The sequence below is a fragment of the Syngnathus scovelli genome, chromosome 7 (genome assembly GCF_024217435.2).
Source record: "Syngnathus scovelli strain Florida chromosome 7, RoL_Ssco_1.2, whole genome shotgun sequence".
Taxonomy (NCBI): domain Eukaryota; kingdom Metazoa; phylum Chordata; class Actinopteri; order Syngnathiformes; family Syngnathidae; genus Syngnathus; species Syngnathus scovelli.
In genome coordinates, this window is record NC_090853.1 from 5025759 (window position 1) to 5041250 (window position 15492).

Consider the following 15492-nt stretch of genomic DNA (forward strand, 5'->3'; position numbering starts at 1 on the left):
ATTGAGCGCAACCGAGGGCAGGCGGATCGCTTGGGCCACTCTTGATGTTGGGTTTAAATCAAAATCGTTCAATTACTTTAAATGCAGTCAAACAATTGCAGCTGACGTATGCCAGATACCTCCTTAAAGTCATAGTACGGGATGTTAAAATAACAGTGAATGTAATTTGCGGCATCATTTCAATCTGGGCTTTGACATGCTAATAAAAAATACGATGGAATATTACAGGGGTGGGCTGAAAAGGAATAAAAAGATGCCTTTACGGAAGGAAAAAAATCTTAATATTTTGAGAATAAAGTATTTGATAAGAAATGGGCTGTAATTGTAAATATAAAGTTATGAGAAAGTAGGTATGAAAATAAAATATTAATAGGCGATTTAATGCAATGCTAAATGCTAAAGCTAAATGTGGCAATGTGAGGTCTCCTTCAATATTTTAAAATTAGTTTCTGTAACACAATATTAATACAATAGGATCTTTCTTTTTTTGAGTGTCTTCCACTAAGGAATAATTGTTGAAATAAAAGTAGTTTTGGCGAGAATTGCGGTCACAATTTAATATTTTCTTTTCACTTTCTATTAATTTCCTGATGGGCTGTTTGCCGCTGGCTCTTGTTCATGAGCTTATGGGGAAAAAAAATAAAATCAAGACAAGCCTGACGAGCCCAAGTTGTGTCAAAAGAGAACTTTATGTTGGAAACCGATAGCGCTGCTTCTTTTATTCGAAACAAACTCCTTCCCCAAGTTGTTTCTTGGGTGTTTAATTAAGTGTAGTTTCCTTTTAGTAGTGGAATGCACGTCTGCTTTTTGTCGGCCCCTTCCTTGGTGCCTGTTACAGTCTACTCGCATGGTTTGTCTCAGCGTTTATGATTTCTTTTTTTATTATATACCGCACTTGTGAGCGTGTTCCTAAATCACTTAAGCACAGTCCACGTTTAAACAATAAAAGGTTGTTTTGCTATGGGCCCTCAGATCTCGCGCCACTTCATAAATACGCAACGTGTACAAGAGGCAGTAAAATACATCGCCGAGTGGAGAAGGTGCACACTGGCTGATTGGAACCAGCTTTCTCTATATATCCCAATATTTATTATTTTTATTTTATTATTTTATTTTTTTTCATTATTATTTGATATATATATATATATATTTTTTTTTTTAATTTATTCATTTATTTTGTGTTTCTTTATGTATTTATTTATTTACTCAATTAATTTATTTATGCATTTATTAATTTAATTAATTAATTTATGATTGCAAACAGATGATAATAACGGATATCAGCAAATCGGGGTGCTTTTAAGATGAAGGTCTAGGAACGTTGGGCAAAAAAAAAAAGAAAGACTTGCTTCTTGTCCCAACCTCACTTTTCCAGCCGCCATCTTGTCCAGTGTATTCTCGACGGACATCTTGGCAACCAATAACATCTCTCTCCTAACCGGCCATAACTAATCGTGTCAGGGCTGTGACGGATGGCGGCAGCAAGTTGGGAAAGGCGAGTTTGGAAAAAGTCGTCCCTGAGTGACTGTGAGCGAGTTGGCAAGTTAGCACCTAGTCGAAGCGTGACCTTCACTTGACCTCACGGCCCACGCCTCCACATCTCCAGCTGCTAATGGGTGTCACGTCAAGTTTTGGCTGCGCGCGGGTCAAAGGTGATGGGCGCCCACCAGACGGCCAAGTTTAGGATTGCGACGGAGCGGCTGAGTGACGCTCGGCATATGCGCCGATGAAGACGTCGGCTAATCAGCACGCACACACTAAAAGCGTCTTTCGGCACAAATTCGTCTTTTACCCTCGTCGTTAACTGCCCGGCGTAGGTTCCTATAGATCTAAAGGCTTTTTGAACTCTGCTAAATGACTTGACCTTGTGTCTGTAACTGTGTGTGTGCGTGTGTGTGTGTGCATTTGGGTGGGTGGTCCGCCCGCCGTCTCATTTCTGCTTCACAGCCCAGCCAAGCCTTGCACTGCAGACGTTTGTGTTGACGCTTGCTTAAATTGAAAGCAAACAGCCGATTATGACAAATCTAAACATTGCTTTTATGACGCCGAGGGAGGACCGAGGGGAGGGTTAGGGAAAAAAAAAAAAAACATCTCTGTGGATCTTTTCATGCTCTGCCTTTGCTGTCTTAATTGTCTTCACAATCACCTACTTTGCAGCCAGCGATTCCTTGTGCGTTTCGGGCGCGTGTGCGTGCGCCGTGAACCGAGGGAACGGATAATGTGACTGCTTGGAAGGAGGAAGCAGCTTGGGAAATGATTTCAACAGCTCTCATAATTAGAGGAATATCATAAATTAAACTTGTGTCTGCTGTGGCTTTTGAAGAGCACTCAAAAGTAATAAATTCTGGATGGTTAACATATTTGCATTCCGTTCAGCTGGCAGCGTCAGGCGGGAACAGCTGTTTTCCGCGTCTTTTGGCAGCAGCGAATACGCATTGCTCACTCAAGGTGCTTTTTAGACACATTGAAATGCCAGGGATGAAAAAAAAAAAGTGACTTTTAAGTCGGAATACTAAACTGCTGCTGTGTGCCGTCAGTGGAAATAACTCGACGTTAATGAAGTTCTTCAAATGTGGCCCGTTTCTTTTTTTCAGTTTGTCTCCTGTTTGCTATCGTTGATGCCAAGCAAGCATTTTTTTGTTTTTTTATGGTGTGAGCTATAGTTTGTGTTTTGTTTACTCAGATGATTGTGCTTGATCAGGGTGCATTGGTTAAGGACGTATAGAAAACAAGCAGTCCAAACACATCGGATCGCCAGCTGTCCAATCAAAAGTTCCGAATGTGCTTGTAAAGTAGAAAATAAATGTCACGTTCGCAATCCTGCCTATGTTGAATCATTTTAATTGAAAACTATTGTGAGCTCATTTAAAGCATCTCTCAAATTCTTCAAACGCTTCCTGGTCACATTCGGGTCACTGAAATATTCCGTCAGAGCGGCCTAATGGACAGGGATTTATTTTTGCAAGGCGGCTGTAAGAACTTGACTGGATTTGTTGTTCTTCTAATTATGTCAGCATATCTGGACAAACAGTGCTGGACTTTGCTGCTTCGAGCTTTTGATTGGAGATGGAGAAAAGTGGAAACAATATGAATTCTGCAGAAATTGGTTGAAGATAAGAAATTGCTGCACGCCTATGTCCACGCTCGGCACCCTACACGGTATCAATAATGACTCGGCCGGGGGGTCAGATGCCAGCGGAGGCGTTCACCTGTATCTGACACGCGTCATATCGCGTCCCTGCCATTAATGTCCAATTTTCAATAAAATACAGAAATAGAATGCTGACTGATAAGGGTAACACACCATCCAGCTTCACGTAATTACCCCAATGGGCTCCGGTGAAGGGATCATATCCCGGCGCCCACCAGGGGGAGGGGGGGTCAGCGGTGATAAGCGTTAGCCCGGCTCCCAACATGCCGCATAATTATTCGATTGATAATTCACCGGGAAAAACGGCGCCGGCCAATTGCAGCGTGGGGATTTAATGGAGATGGCGAAACGAGGCGGGGAATAGTGAAACAAGCCAGTGATGGGGGATCGGGGGGGCTCATATGTGGGAGCAAACAGCAAGGGCCTTTTATTAGATATGAAAATATGTTTAGGCCACAGGGACACCTATTTTCCCCGGAGATAATAAGGCCAATGAAATGTAAAGCGGAGGAAAGACTTGGCATGAGGTCCGGCCGCAAACGTTTATCTGTGCTCGCCTTGCATTAGCCCGTTTATCCCTAGCTTTAAATTAGCTAATCATTCTCCAAGGGGAAGGACTTGGTCAGGAAATTGACATTTAGCAGCACAGGCTCACTCTATTAACTACAGTCAATTTAATTTGCCGCACACCCCAGAAGTGGGGCTTTTTCTTCACAGGGAAGAAAAAAAGAGAGGGAGGGGGAGAGAGACACAGAGACGGAGATTGTGTTGAACGCATCTGCGGCTTCTGGCCGCAGTTTGCTTGGCGCTCAATGCAAGACGAAAGCTTGGAACGCTGCGATTCTGTCCTATTTTTTCCCCCTCATGTACTGTTGATTACAAACATGCGCAGGCATTGTCAACACACAGAGTCACTCATTCCAAAGTCTGTTTGTGCCATTGATGAATTATCTCGCCTGGAGACTCCGATCCGACCCCCCCTTCCCCCCTCCCTCCCTCACCCCCAAATGCCAATGTTTTTCTTTTCCCTTTTCCCATTAGCTGTGATTCTCTGTGAATCTTAACGGCCGCTTTGGTGCACACTGATAAACACACTCAATCAAAATTTGATCAGATGTTTGATTAAAATGGGTGCTCACGCTTGCGGTTTTGCTCCGCTGCGTCTCGACAAAAGGTGCGAGGAAAGTAATTGCACGCAAAGTAGGATTCATCAAATGAGAGGAGTATTAAGTGAAGTGTTTCAAAGTTTAAGAAATCAATTAGTCCAGGAAAAGCTCGTCTTAATCACCAGTTTGTGGTTTGTTGTTTGGAGTTGCCTCCAAGCATTCCAGTTGATTTCAATTCACAAGTCATTGGTAACTTACAGTGGATGTAAAAGTCTACACACCCCTGTTTAAATGCCAGAATTTTGTGATTGTGAATTTGTATTTTTTTAAATTTTTTTTTAATTTAATTTGTTTTTTGAAATTGAAATGCTTCTTTATTTTTTTAAATAATGCCAAGGGTTTTTCTCTTTATTATTTTGACCTCCAACCTGTCAATAACCCAAATAGGGAAAAAAAATGTCCATTGACTAGAAAAGCCTACTAGAACATCCGAACTTTCTTTAACTTTAATCAGAGCACTTTAAACGACTCTCTTCCCAAAGTAGATGCGTCCAAAATCGTGTTTTTCACCGTAGACTTAAGCTTCGGTTCAGTCTTGTTGCCTGTACCAAAACTCCGACTGCCTTCCCCACCCGAATCGCCTCAAAATAGCGCAGCCCGTCCCCACGGCGACGGCGACGCTCTCCTCGTCTCCTAATTGATTGCAACAGTTGTCAGACTGTTGTCTGTTTGTACGGTGACAGGCGTCTGAAGAAAATGATTAGTTTTCTGTCGGCAGAAAGACAGCTGTGGATGTCCCAAACTGCAAACTAATAAAGGAGGGGGGAAAGCAATAAAGCTTGTGGACAGCAGGTTTGACTGTTTTTATAGACAAATCAATAAAATGATAGATGATGGAAAATAACGATAGCAGCTGATTTCTACTGGGGTTTCCAATCACGATGGCCCGCAAACGCCACACTGATAAAATTGTTCGCTTAAATTCAAGCAAGTATTAATATTATTATTAATAAATGTTTCTGTCTGGCTTCATGTTCGCTTTTTATGTCTGTTGACGTGTGTGGGTACAACTATGCAGAGAGTAAATCTCCAACTGTAAATCTTTTGGAGACCAGGGGGGTCAGCAACGGGATCAATACCGACGACCGGTCCTCCTCTGAGCCTAGCTCTAATTGGCTATATCCCCGCAGCGTGTGTATGTGTGTGTTTGATTTTATGTAACCGTGACATTATGCCCACACAGTGAAAAATGAACGCCGAGCGCTTAAAGGAAGCCTTTTGGTGACAGTCACAAGAATTACATTGCCTCCATCTCCTCTAACGACTCCGCAAAGACAGCCGGGCTGTCGATTTAATCTACTTTTCCAGCGGTTTGGGGGGTCATGTTATCAATTCTTTTATTATATCGTCTATATGTTATTGTCAAAAGTATTGACGGAGAACCACAGAGAGCGTGGAAGAGAACTAAAAGTATGAGTGATGCCCGATTGAAAATCGGAAACGTCTCGAGCTCACTTTAAAAGTTGGACGGCAGTCTATTCGCTGGCTATTTTGATCTGGTTGTTTCCTAAAATATGTATATATATATATATATAAAAAATAAAAATATATAAATATGGAAATAAAAGAAAAAAATATATATATTTTAATTTATTTTTTCTAAAAAAATAGATCAAATATATGTATACATAATATGGAGCTCTCACATCTTAACACTATCATTTCTAGCTTTCATGATTCTGAAACTTTTTTTTTAAACGTCTGTCTTCTAGGTCTCATTCCCGCCACCGGCGCTCTCGCAGCAGGAGCCGAGGAAGCCACGGCCGCCGAAGAAGCCGCAGCAGAGAGCGAACCCGGAGCCGACATAAGGGCCGCGATAAAGACAAGGGACGGGATCGGGAAAGGGACCGAGAGAAGAACAAGGACAAGGCGGAGAAAAAGACGTAAGTGATGAATAACCCCCGACACGCAAACGTACACGCGCCAGTCGACTCACCGCTCCCGTGTTCGTCCTAATGTCCACTCCATAGAGAACACGCAGAATATAACCGAGGGCAAATATGAAGCTTAGCCTTGGTGGTCCTTCCATCCATCCATCCGTCACTCAATCCTTTTACCCATTGCTGCTTTCTCCTTCAATTTCCTTCTGCAATCAAGCATGGGCTCGCACCCTTCAGCTAATCTGATCCAATTCCCCCTTGTAAGAAAAGATGACACGGTGATAGAGGAGTCGAAGGTTATTCCATTTTTAGCGACTTTGTTCAAGTTTGCAACTTTTGCCGCTCGTGGTCTGCCCGCAATAAGTCTTGTTGCATAATAAGATTTTCCGGATCTTTGGTGCCTTTAGTGCGTCTGTCTTGGGACAAAAAAATGGGAGATTGCAACCTTTCATTGAAGTCTGCAAGCGTACAGGTTGTTTTGCTTCAGGGGAAACTACCAGAATAGCATCCTTAATTCTTATTGCATGCTTATATATATATTTTTTTTTGCTCAACTGCAGTTGTTTATTAAATATTTTTTTTACAATATATTTGGAGTTGTTTTGAGGCGATTGATGTTTTTCTATTCGGGTTACTCATAGCTGAACAATAGCCTTGTTTGAAAATAATACACTGCCTGTTTTTTTTTTTTTTTCAATGTGTGTGTCCACACACAGAATGAGTTTCGCCATTTTTAAAACGTCAGATTGAATGTTGATTGATGTATGTGTATGCTTAAGTGATGCACACCATCTGCTCAGCCTCACATCAGTGTGGGAGGACTGAACTCACAAGTTAAAATCAATCCGAAGTGGGTGCTTTATGGAAATTTTCACCGTCTAGCCAATCTCAATTTATTAGCAAACCTCAATAAATTTCAATCTCGTAGGAATACAATAACAGATGCAACTGAGCCCTTCCAACCATTGTACCTACATCCAGCATTTAATATGCCAGTTCCAAAAATAGTAATCCCCCCCCCCCCCAAAAAAAAATTGTGCGTAACTTAAATTGTCCGTAAACAACCACATTTATAACATGAGGTTCAACTCTGCGGGAAAAATGTCTACGCGTCCTGTTAAAGTCGCATTCCGCATGTCTAGTGAAATAATTAATATCGAATGTTAACGCTGACCAGCTCAGTCTGAGCTACCGTTTGACATCGAAGAAATCCCACAGTCGTTCAAATATGCAACACGGTGCCAACTCCGTGTGCGGCGGCGTGTTTAATGAGCACCGCCAGAGCTCAGCTAGTCACCACTTTTTTCTTTAAACAGAGTCAATTAGACTAAATTATATATATGAACAGCCACAGATTTTTTTCTTGTGTTGTTAATTTTGTATTTTTGCATTTTGCATCATTAATTTGAGTTTACATCCGGCGTGTCATGAAAAAAATCCCCCTGTGGACCGAGTCAGCCAATCAGAGCGTCTCGCCGCATCACCGCTCGTGTCGTCCTCCTTTTGAATTAGGAAGCAAATAAAGCCAAAGAAAAATCTTTAATCTCCCCAGAACAGAGGTCTTAAAGCGTTTTTCGATATTCCCAAATTCATTTTCAGAACGCATGCAGTTTCTTTTAAAGAAATCGCGCTTCTATATATGCTGTCATTATATATTGCTTTTCTTAGATGACTATCAGGAAAACAAATAAAGCTATCAAAGAAAATGTTAAGCTAGGCGACTATATCTATTTTCTTATTAAGGCTTCAATATCCTTCAGCGCCGATAGGAATCTCCTTCTTTATCGCTGACCCCGCTTGAGCCTGTCTTCATTTGAGCGCACATATGAACTTCCGAGGTTTGTGTGTGTGTGTGTGTGTGTGTGTGTGTGTGTGTGTGTGTGTGTGTGTGTGTGTGTGTGTGTGTGTGTGTGTGTGTGTCTCGCATGCAACCACCTGTAGCAAGATTAGATGCGGTTCAAGCTGCCTATCATTGAAAAAAAAATTAAATAATATTAAATAATAATATAATAATATTATATATTAATAATAAAAATAATGTAATAATAAAATAATATAATAATATTATAATATAAAAATATATATATATAAAAAACTTGAATTAGATTCATCAAAATCGTTCAGCCCTCTAACAGTTTTGAAGCTGCAAACTCCCCCTTTTAAAAACTCAATGGCAAACTTTTTCGACTCGCCGGTGTGTCTGTGGGCCTCGTCACGTCGTTATCGGCAGCCTAAACCGGGACGACGTGGATGCTCCTCGCACGCTTCCACGGGAGATGAGCACGATGACAATTGCTCCTTTCGCCCAAGAAAGACAGCTGACAGATGTGAAATGTTTGAGGAATATTTTCAACTCAAGGATTGCAGATGTGCATCCTGTCTGCGCCCGCCACCTTGTCTTCTCCCTCATTTCCTCTCGTCTTCGTCTAATGGTGATGTCGGGGACGGGGGGGTGGGGTCTTATTTTAAACCCCCGTGATCTGTATCACTTGGCTCGCAAACAGCGCTCACACTGTAGTACTCCAAGCTCATTTCCATCCAGGTTTCCTTGCTGGGTGGGAGGGGAGGTGCGAGGGATCAGGAGCTTTTTTGGAGAGTCTGTCAGGATGAAAGCGGGACGGGTGGGGGGTTCAGAGCGGCACCCTGACAACCCACACTGTTGTGCACGCGCTGTTGTCGTCATTAAACATTTAGCGCTCCTCTAGTATGACAGCAGGCAACTTGGTGCTCCGCCGGCGTGTTTTCATGCAAAATTCATTGGAAACGACGAGCTCTTGTTAAGAGATCTTGTTGCTTTTCAACAGTGGCGAAGGGTTAAGTGGGTGATTGGAGGTGCGCCGGTGCGCGCCAGCGAGGCCGGACGTCTTTTGTTTTCCCCTGGCTCTGTATTTGTGCGTCAGTGGTGGATTTCCTTTAAGTCACATCCCAATTTTTTTATTAATGGCCATATTAATCACCACATTGGTGGCATATATTTAATGACGTGCTAAAATACACGCATGCCACTGTGCGTTCATCCTCTTTAATTTTCCAACTTGTGCGAACAAGTGTGCGCTTGCACCAAAGCACATATTATGAACCCAAGTGGGAGACTCAAATTGACAGATGGGCTGTTTGTCAACACAAAAGGCTGCAAACTTTCAAAGGGGCCCGTGTCAATAAATGGCATCGCCGATATGCTAGAATACGATATAATTATAACATTTCCATCAAATGGCTGTCTTCAAGCCGCATCCGCTATGGGATGCGAGGACGGGGAGGCGACGGCGACAACATTGATGACATCACGCCACGGGAGTAGGAAACCCAAAACAAAACATTTTGCTATTTATCGCATCTAAAAAGGCAAGCGGATAACAGAGCGTCACACTGAGGAATGCGACTCGCCGCACCCTTTTGCTACGCCGCCACCGCTGATCATTTCCAATAATTGGCACGATGGGACTATTAGTTGTTGATACAGCTGTTGTCGTGCCCATTCTACCCGCCGTTCCTCTATTCTGCCCCCCCTGCATCTCAAAGCAACCAGCCAAGCCAGACAGTTGCCCCACCGAGTCTGGGTTCTATTCGAGATTTTTCTTTAGAGAGAGAATTTTTTTTCCCCCTTGCCTCCAATGCCTTGTGCTTTCTGATGGTTTTCTTATATATAATATATATTATATACGAGTTGCGTGGTACATGACCCGCTCAACGTGCTAAAGTGCCTTAAGACGTTGGGAATGGACGCTATAGAAATAAAGTTGACTTGACGTGCACGTAATGGTGAGCTGAATCTTGCAGACAGGTTAAGTGTAAAAGAAAACACGCTGTACTCGCGGCGTTTTTAGACGAGACAGGGAGCCGGGGCAAAAAACAAAAAAACAGTAGCAGGGTAGTCGAGATCACGCTGTCATTGTGGAATTAGTTCTTGACAAATTGGCGAGTCTGTACAACCTCGAGTTTAGATTTTTTTCTCCTCCATCACATTTCTCAACCTGAAGTCCATTTTTTTCCAAAACTTATGCTAACCGTCATTGCGTCATATCCTCAATCACGAGGTCTTCCCAATTAAGCTGAACTTTTATTCTGTGCCGGGTCCACCTGACCCGGTCTCGTCCGAGTGGTTCGGAAATCTCCCCCCCCCCTGTAATGAGCTTTAGGTTAAAGATACCAACCGAGAGTCTCCATTTCATGAAAGCGTCTTCTGATGTCTGTGAAAGCGTCTCGGTGTTTACCGTTTTTCACATTCCAAAGCTTTGGGGCCGAACATGATTTCTCATTCATTCCCGTTTGATCCCATTCAGTGATTGCTCTCATTATTTCCTTTCCCCTCTCTTCGATAAAACTGAACAGTACCCAGCTTCGCCAATGGGGGTCTCAGCGGGAGCCTCGGGCCTCCGCTTGGCTAGCGCTGCTCCGTCTTCTCAGCCTTAACCTCTGGAAGACGCGTTGCTGTGAGGCACAGAGAAAACAAAATAACACCCACAAACACACACAGACACACACACACACACACACAGTTTGTGTTGGTTTTTACTCCCTCCTCGCTTCACACCGAGGAAAAAATTGCCTGCTTCTTTGCCGCTGTTCAACATCTATCAGCTCATTAGTGTCGGTAATACACAGTAAGTGTACAAAGTGTGTTTTTTTTTCTTTTTTTTTTGTGTATAAGTAGGTAGCCAAAGCCTGCGGCATCCTCTCCCATGTGCATGGGTGGTATGGATGTGACCGCTGTTTTTTTGTGTGTTTGTGTGTTGTGTGTGTTGTGTAAAGGACTCGAGGCTGTGTCTGTAGAAGTGTTGCTTTGGGGAGGTAAATGAAACTACAAACGGCGTCTTCAGAACCTTTGGATAATCTCACAGTGTATCAAATCAATGAGTTGTTTTATTTGTTTATTAAAAGCGGTTGAGTTGTGCGCTTGACTTAGACCATGACTATTATTAGATACTCTTTTGCCGTGAAGATAATAATGAGCAAAAGTTGCTTTTGATTTTCTCTCGTGCACGACGAGCAGCTTCGGATTCAACCTCTGCTGCCTTAGAAAATAATTTTAAGAACGTCATCCCGCAAATGGCCTCAATTGTGCACTGCCGCTGTAAAACCAAATATTTGATCTGGAAAACATCTTACCGGAAATATATTTGTCTTAATAGTCTTTGCGGTGACTTTGTAACACAAAGTGCCATGAATGACCCGTCCAAATGTGCCTGTGTGTGAGCAAAGTGTGTGTGTGTGTGTGGGGGGGGGGATCTGGCCACTTTTAATCACAGGAGAGACACCCCCAGTGAGCGATAGCGAGCTGTGACAATCCACTTAGTGCGCTCTGTAATCTGCTTAACCATTTAGTGAGTTGTTAAAGGAGTATGCAAATAGTTGCATGGGGAGAAAAAAAAAAAACAACTGACACACACACGCACGCTGGCGATTTGTAGCGCTAACACATTTAGCGTTGCGAGTGTGTGTCCGAGTGTGTTGATGTGTTGGAGACCTGCTGCAGGCACGAAGAGAAGCCAGGCCTGGAGCGTGATGACAGAGACCAGATCCGGCCAAATAGAAGTCCAGCCCCACCCCCCTCCTCCTCTGCCCCCCCCAAAACGTGCACACACACACATGCATGAAAAACACAACCGCACAGCCCTCCCCAATCCAATTACCCTGTTCCCCTCTTTTATTCTCTCCTGTCGTCTCTTTGCATCCGTGTATACCTTAGTCGCCTCTTCTTTAAACTTTGTTTTATGCAATTTGACTTTCATAGAGCGGTTTGCGAAAGATCTCGCCTCGCCTCACCGCCGCCGTTGTTTACGGCTCCGAAGTCAGGATCGTACGCGGCCGGGTTATGAGCACGAAACACGACAGGCCGCCTCTGATTTAGAGCATTATGTAAATGCACTTGTCGGCGAAAATATGTTTTTCTCTCGCAAGAAAAAAGGGTTGTGGATTTGTTTGGTCCGGCTTTAAAAAGATGATTGTTGTGGCACACTGTTAATGTTTCATTTTCTCGCCACTTCAGGGGTTTATTCATCTGCACTTCACTCAAGTCTTTATAGCAAAAGACTAGTTTCCTCCAGAAAAACAAATTACAAGGGTGAGTTTGCTATTGATAAAATATTCCTTTTTTTTTTTTTTTTTAAAGGGAGTTGACGTCAGAATGTCTCAGCAGAATTCCGGATTAATATTTGGATACCGTGCTCGAATCCAAACGTGTATCTTTGTCTTGGTGACATGTTTCCAGTTGACTTTATTATTGCTGAAAAAAAAAAAAAATCTAGATTAATTTCAGTTGACGCTTGTGTTTTGAGGCCAAACCGTTTTAGCAACTTGACCAGCACTGAAACAGCCGCCGCGTCTTAACCCCGTCTTTGTGCCGCGCCTTCCTTCAAGTCCGGGAGACGCACGAGCGTACACGCCGGCGCTCACCCCGCAGGCCGCCGAGCGCTCGGGGCCACGTTGCTTTGTATTCTGACGGACAGGCAGGCAGAAAGAAAGACTCACCCCGGGCTAGCGATTACGTGACACGGCAGGAGTAGCAACGGCGCTAAGAAAAGTGCAAAAGGCACGGCTTGCAGATGAAATGAATAACAATGTACGCGACGTGTCTCGCCAGACCTTCGATAACCTGCACGCCGGAGCCGAGTCGCTGTGACAGCCCGGTCTTTGTGGACACTTTATCCTGCCTGTACACTTGTAAGGTAGAGCTGGGATAATCGCACCTAATCTAATTAGGACTAAAGAGGGCCATGACTGAGGCTGGCCAGAGGCTAGCGACACACACACACACACACACACACACAGCTCAGCAACAAAATCCTGTTTGCATTCGAAAAAATAAGGTTGTCATATTGATTATGCAAATCAGGCGCTAACCGCGGCTAACTGCCTCTCGGGCCAGCCGGTTACAGCTGACACAAGCCAAAGAGAGGAGGAAAGGATTAGGACAGGTTTAGCTTTATGCCACCATTTTGCATGTACTGCTTTTTTTCCCCCCCCTCATTCTCGGTAGGCTGATCCTAGCTGCCGCTTTGCCATTTTTTGTCATGCAGAGTGACTAGATCACCTGTAACAGTCTTTTTGGATTTCAAATGGAAATATGGTGAAATTGGAAGGGGCGGAGAAATGAGAGGAAAATGTCACGGACTCGCAAATGTCAGAGTAGCTGTTGCTTCCATATCAATTTGGTTCGTATTGATGAGAGTTAATCAGCCTGATTTTTGTTTATTTTTGGGGATTTTTTTTTAACACGTTACAATATAAGACAACTGCTCCATCAAAAAAAAAATCTGCAAAATATTGCCATTAATCATTACTTTATTGTTGTAAGTGTAAAGGAACAAAAAATATTATTTTATTTGTTATATATATTTTGTAATGACTTAGTTGTCAGAATTCTGACAAATATCGTATAAATAAACCAAAATATGAATCAATTTCAATTGGGAATATTCTTTAGATGTGATTAATTTGAGTCACAAGCTTGATCATGGAATAAATTCAAACTCTAAAAGTCTGCCATCATATATTTAAAGGAAGTTGCTGAAAAACTTCTCCAATAGTTTGTCGTCCGATTGTATTTATTGACCATATAAATGTGTGGCAATACAGAATGTGTATTGCGTCTGCGCACACGCCTAGACGTCTAGAGTTGTGCAGCCATATTGCTCTCCCCTCCTTCAGCTCTTCTCGGGCTGAGGGTACAATGTCCAATTGAAGGGCAGGATTGAAAGTGATTACCTTGTTAACTCCTGGCACCCGCTGCTAGCTTGAAATGGAGCTGAGCGCCAGGGCCTGATTTGCAAATGAATAACCTTCTCGCCCCCCCCTCTCTCTCGTCTTCCTCCCCCTCCTATTTTTTTTTTTTTGTCCATTTGATGCCAAGATCATCTTTTTTATATTGTGCCATGACAGATGCTGCGCAAAGCCACCATTGTTCCCCATCAGTCTTCTGGCGAGCCAAAAGATTTCCACATGTGATTTTAACAGTGACAAAAATCCCACCCCTCCATAGCGGCGCTTTGCTCTTTGTGTATGAGTGCAGCAATCTCCAGACTTTGCGAGCAGAATGTTGGGTGGTGTCATTGTCTGCTTCTCAATAATGGAGAGGTAGCGCTCTGATTAGGGAAGCCTCTAATTGGGCGATATGAAAGCCTGCTATTGAAGAAACCACCGGGAAATGGATTGCTCTCCGACGTTTCCCCCTTTTGCCTTTTCTTTTGTGCGCTACTGCTTTCACTCTATGAAGCTGAAAAAAAAAACATTTCTTTGCCTTTGCATTGATTTGCTCCAAATATGCAAGTTGTTGCGATGGTCAAGTCTTAATTACAGGAAATATTTTTCTTGGACAACGAGCGTTCTCTTGTGTTCCGCGTGACAACCTAATCTAATGCCACTGCAAGTTAATCGATTAAAACCGATTAAAAATATATAATCGGCGAAATTTAGACCATTTTTGACAACTTGTCTCTCCATTGTGAAGTTAAATAATGAACAAACAGTCCAATATTTAGCCTGTAATTTATACATATAATGTATGTCTTAAGGGACCAAAAAATAAAATCGTATTCATCATATCGTCACTGCCCAAACTAGGGCCTGATCGATTAATCGGCCTGTCAATTTGATTGACTGATTTTCGTCGACCTTCAAACAATGTTGTATGTATTAAAGGACCAAAAAATAAAATCTTATTCATCATATCGTCACTGCCCATACTAGGGCCTGCCCGATTAATCGGCATTGTCAATTTGATTGACCGATTTTCGTCGACCTTCAAACATTGTCTGGATTATAGGGTGGGGGAATTAAGAATTTAGAGTGCTTCAGTGATAAATCTCAATCATGCTCTTACCGACAATACCATCGGGTCCAAAAACCAAACAGTCCATATTCCTCTCAGGTCTTGCACGGAGAATTGACAGCCCCCCCCCCTCCCTCCCCTTGCTGACATTTGCCCATCTTGTTTGTGTGTTTGTGTGTACCATCCTTTCTATTTGCGACATAAACCCCGAGAGCTTGCTACGATAGCGCCCACACAAGAATGCCATTTCAATTTCAAATGACAGCCACGTTTAAAAGGAACTGCGGCGATAGCAATCAAGCCTGAGGGGCACACCGGGCTTTTTGTATCACGTCCCTCGACTACTTCATATCAAGCGTTCGCCTTGTGCTGCTAAAAGGCACATGTCACTGATGGGGGGGGGGGGGGGGGGGATGTTTATTACACCGTGCTTTCTTTTATTCAAATGTGCACGCGTGTGTGTGCGCGTCTGCGTGTGTGTCCATCGACTTTCCAATAAATTCGCCTGTCGTTATATCAGCAGTC

General features: G+C 43.1%; 1 protein-coding gene across 1 annotated transcript in view; it reads left to right on the top strand.

Annotated features, from left to right (window-relative positions):
- Positions 1-15492, top strand: part of rsrc1 (arginine/serine-rich coiled-coil 1) — a 68500-nt gene that overhangs the window by 8388 nt on the left and 44620 nt on the right. Inside the window, exon 4 of the mRNA XM_049726754.1 lies at positions 6030-6200. Coding sequence (XP_049582711.1) covers positions 6030-6200 — 171 coding nt within the window. The remainder of the gene's footprint in view (positions 1-6029; positions 6201-15492) is intronic.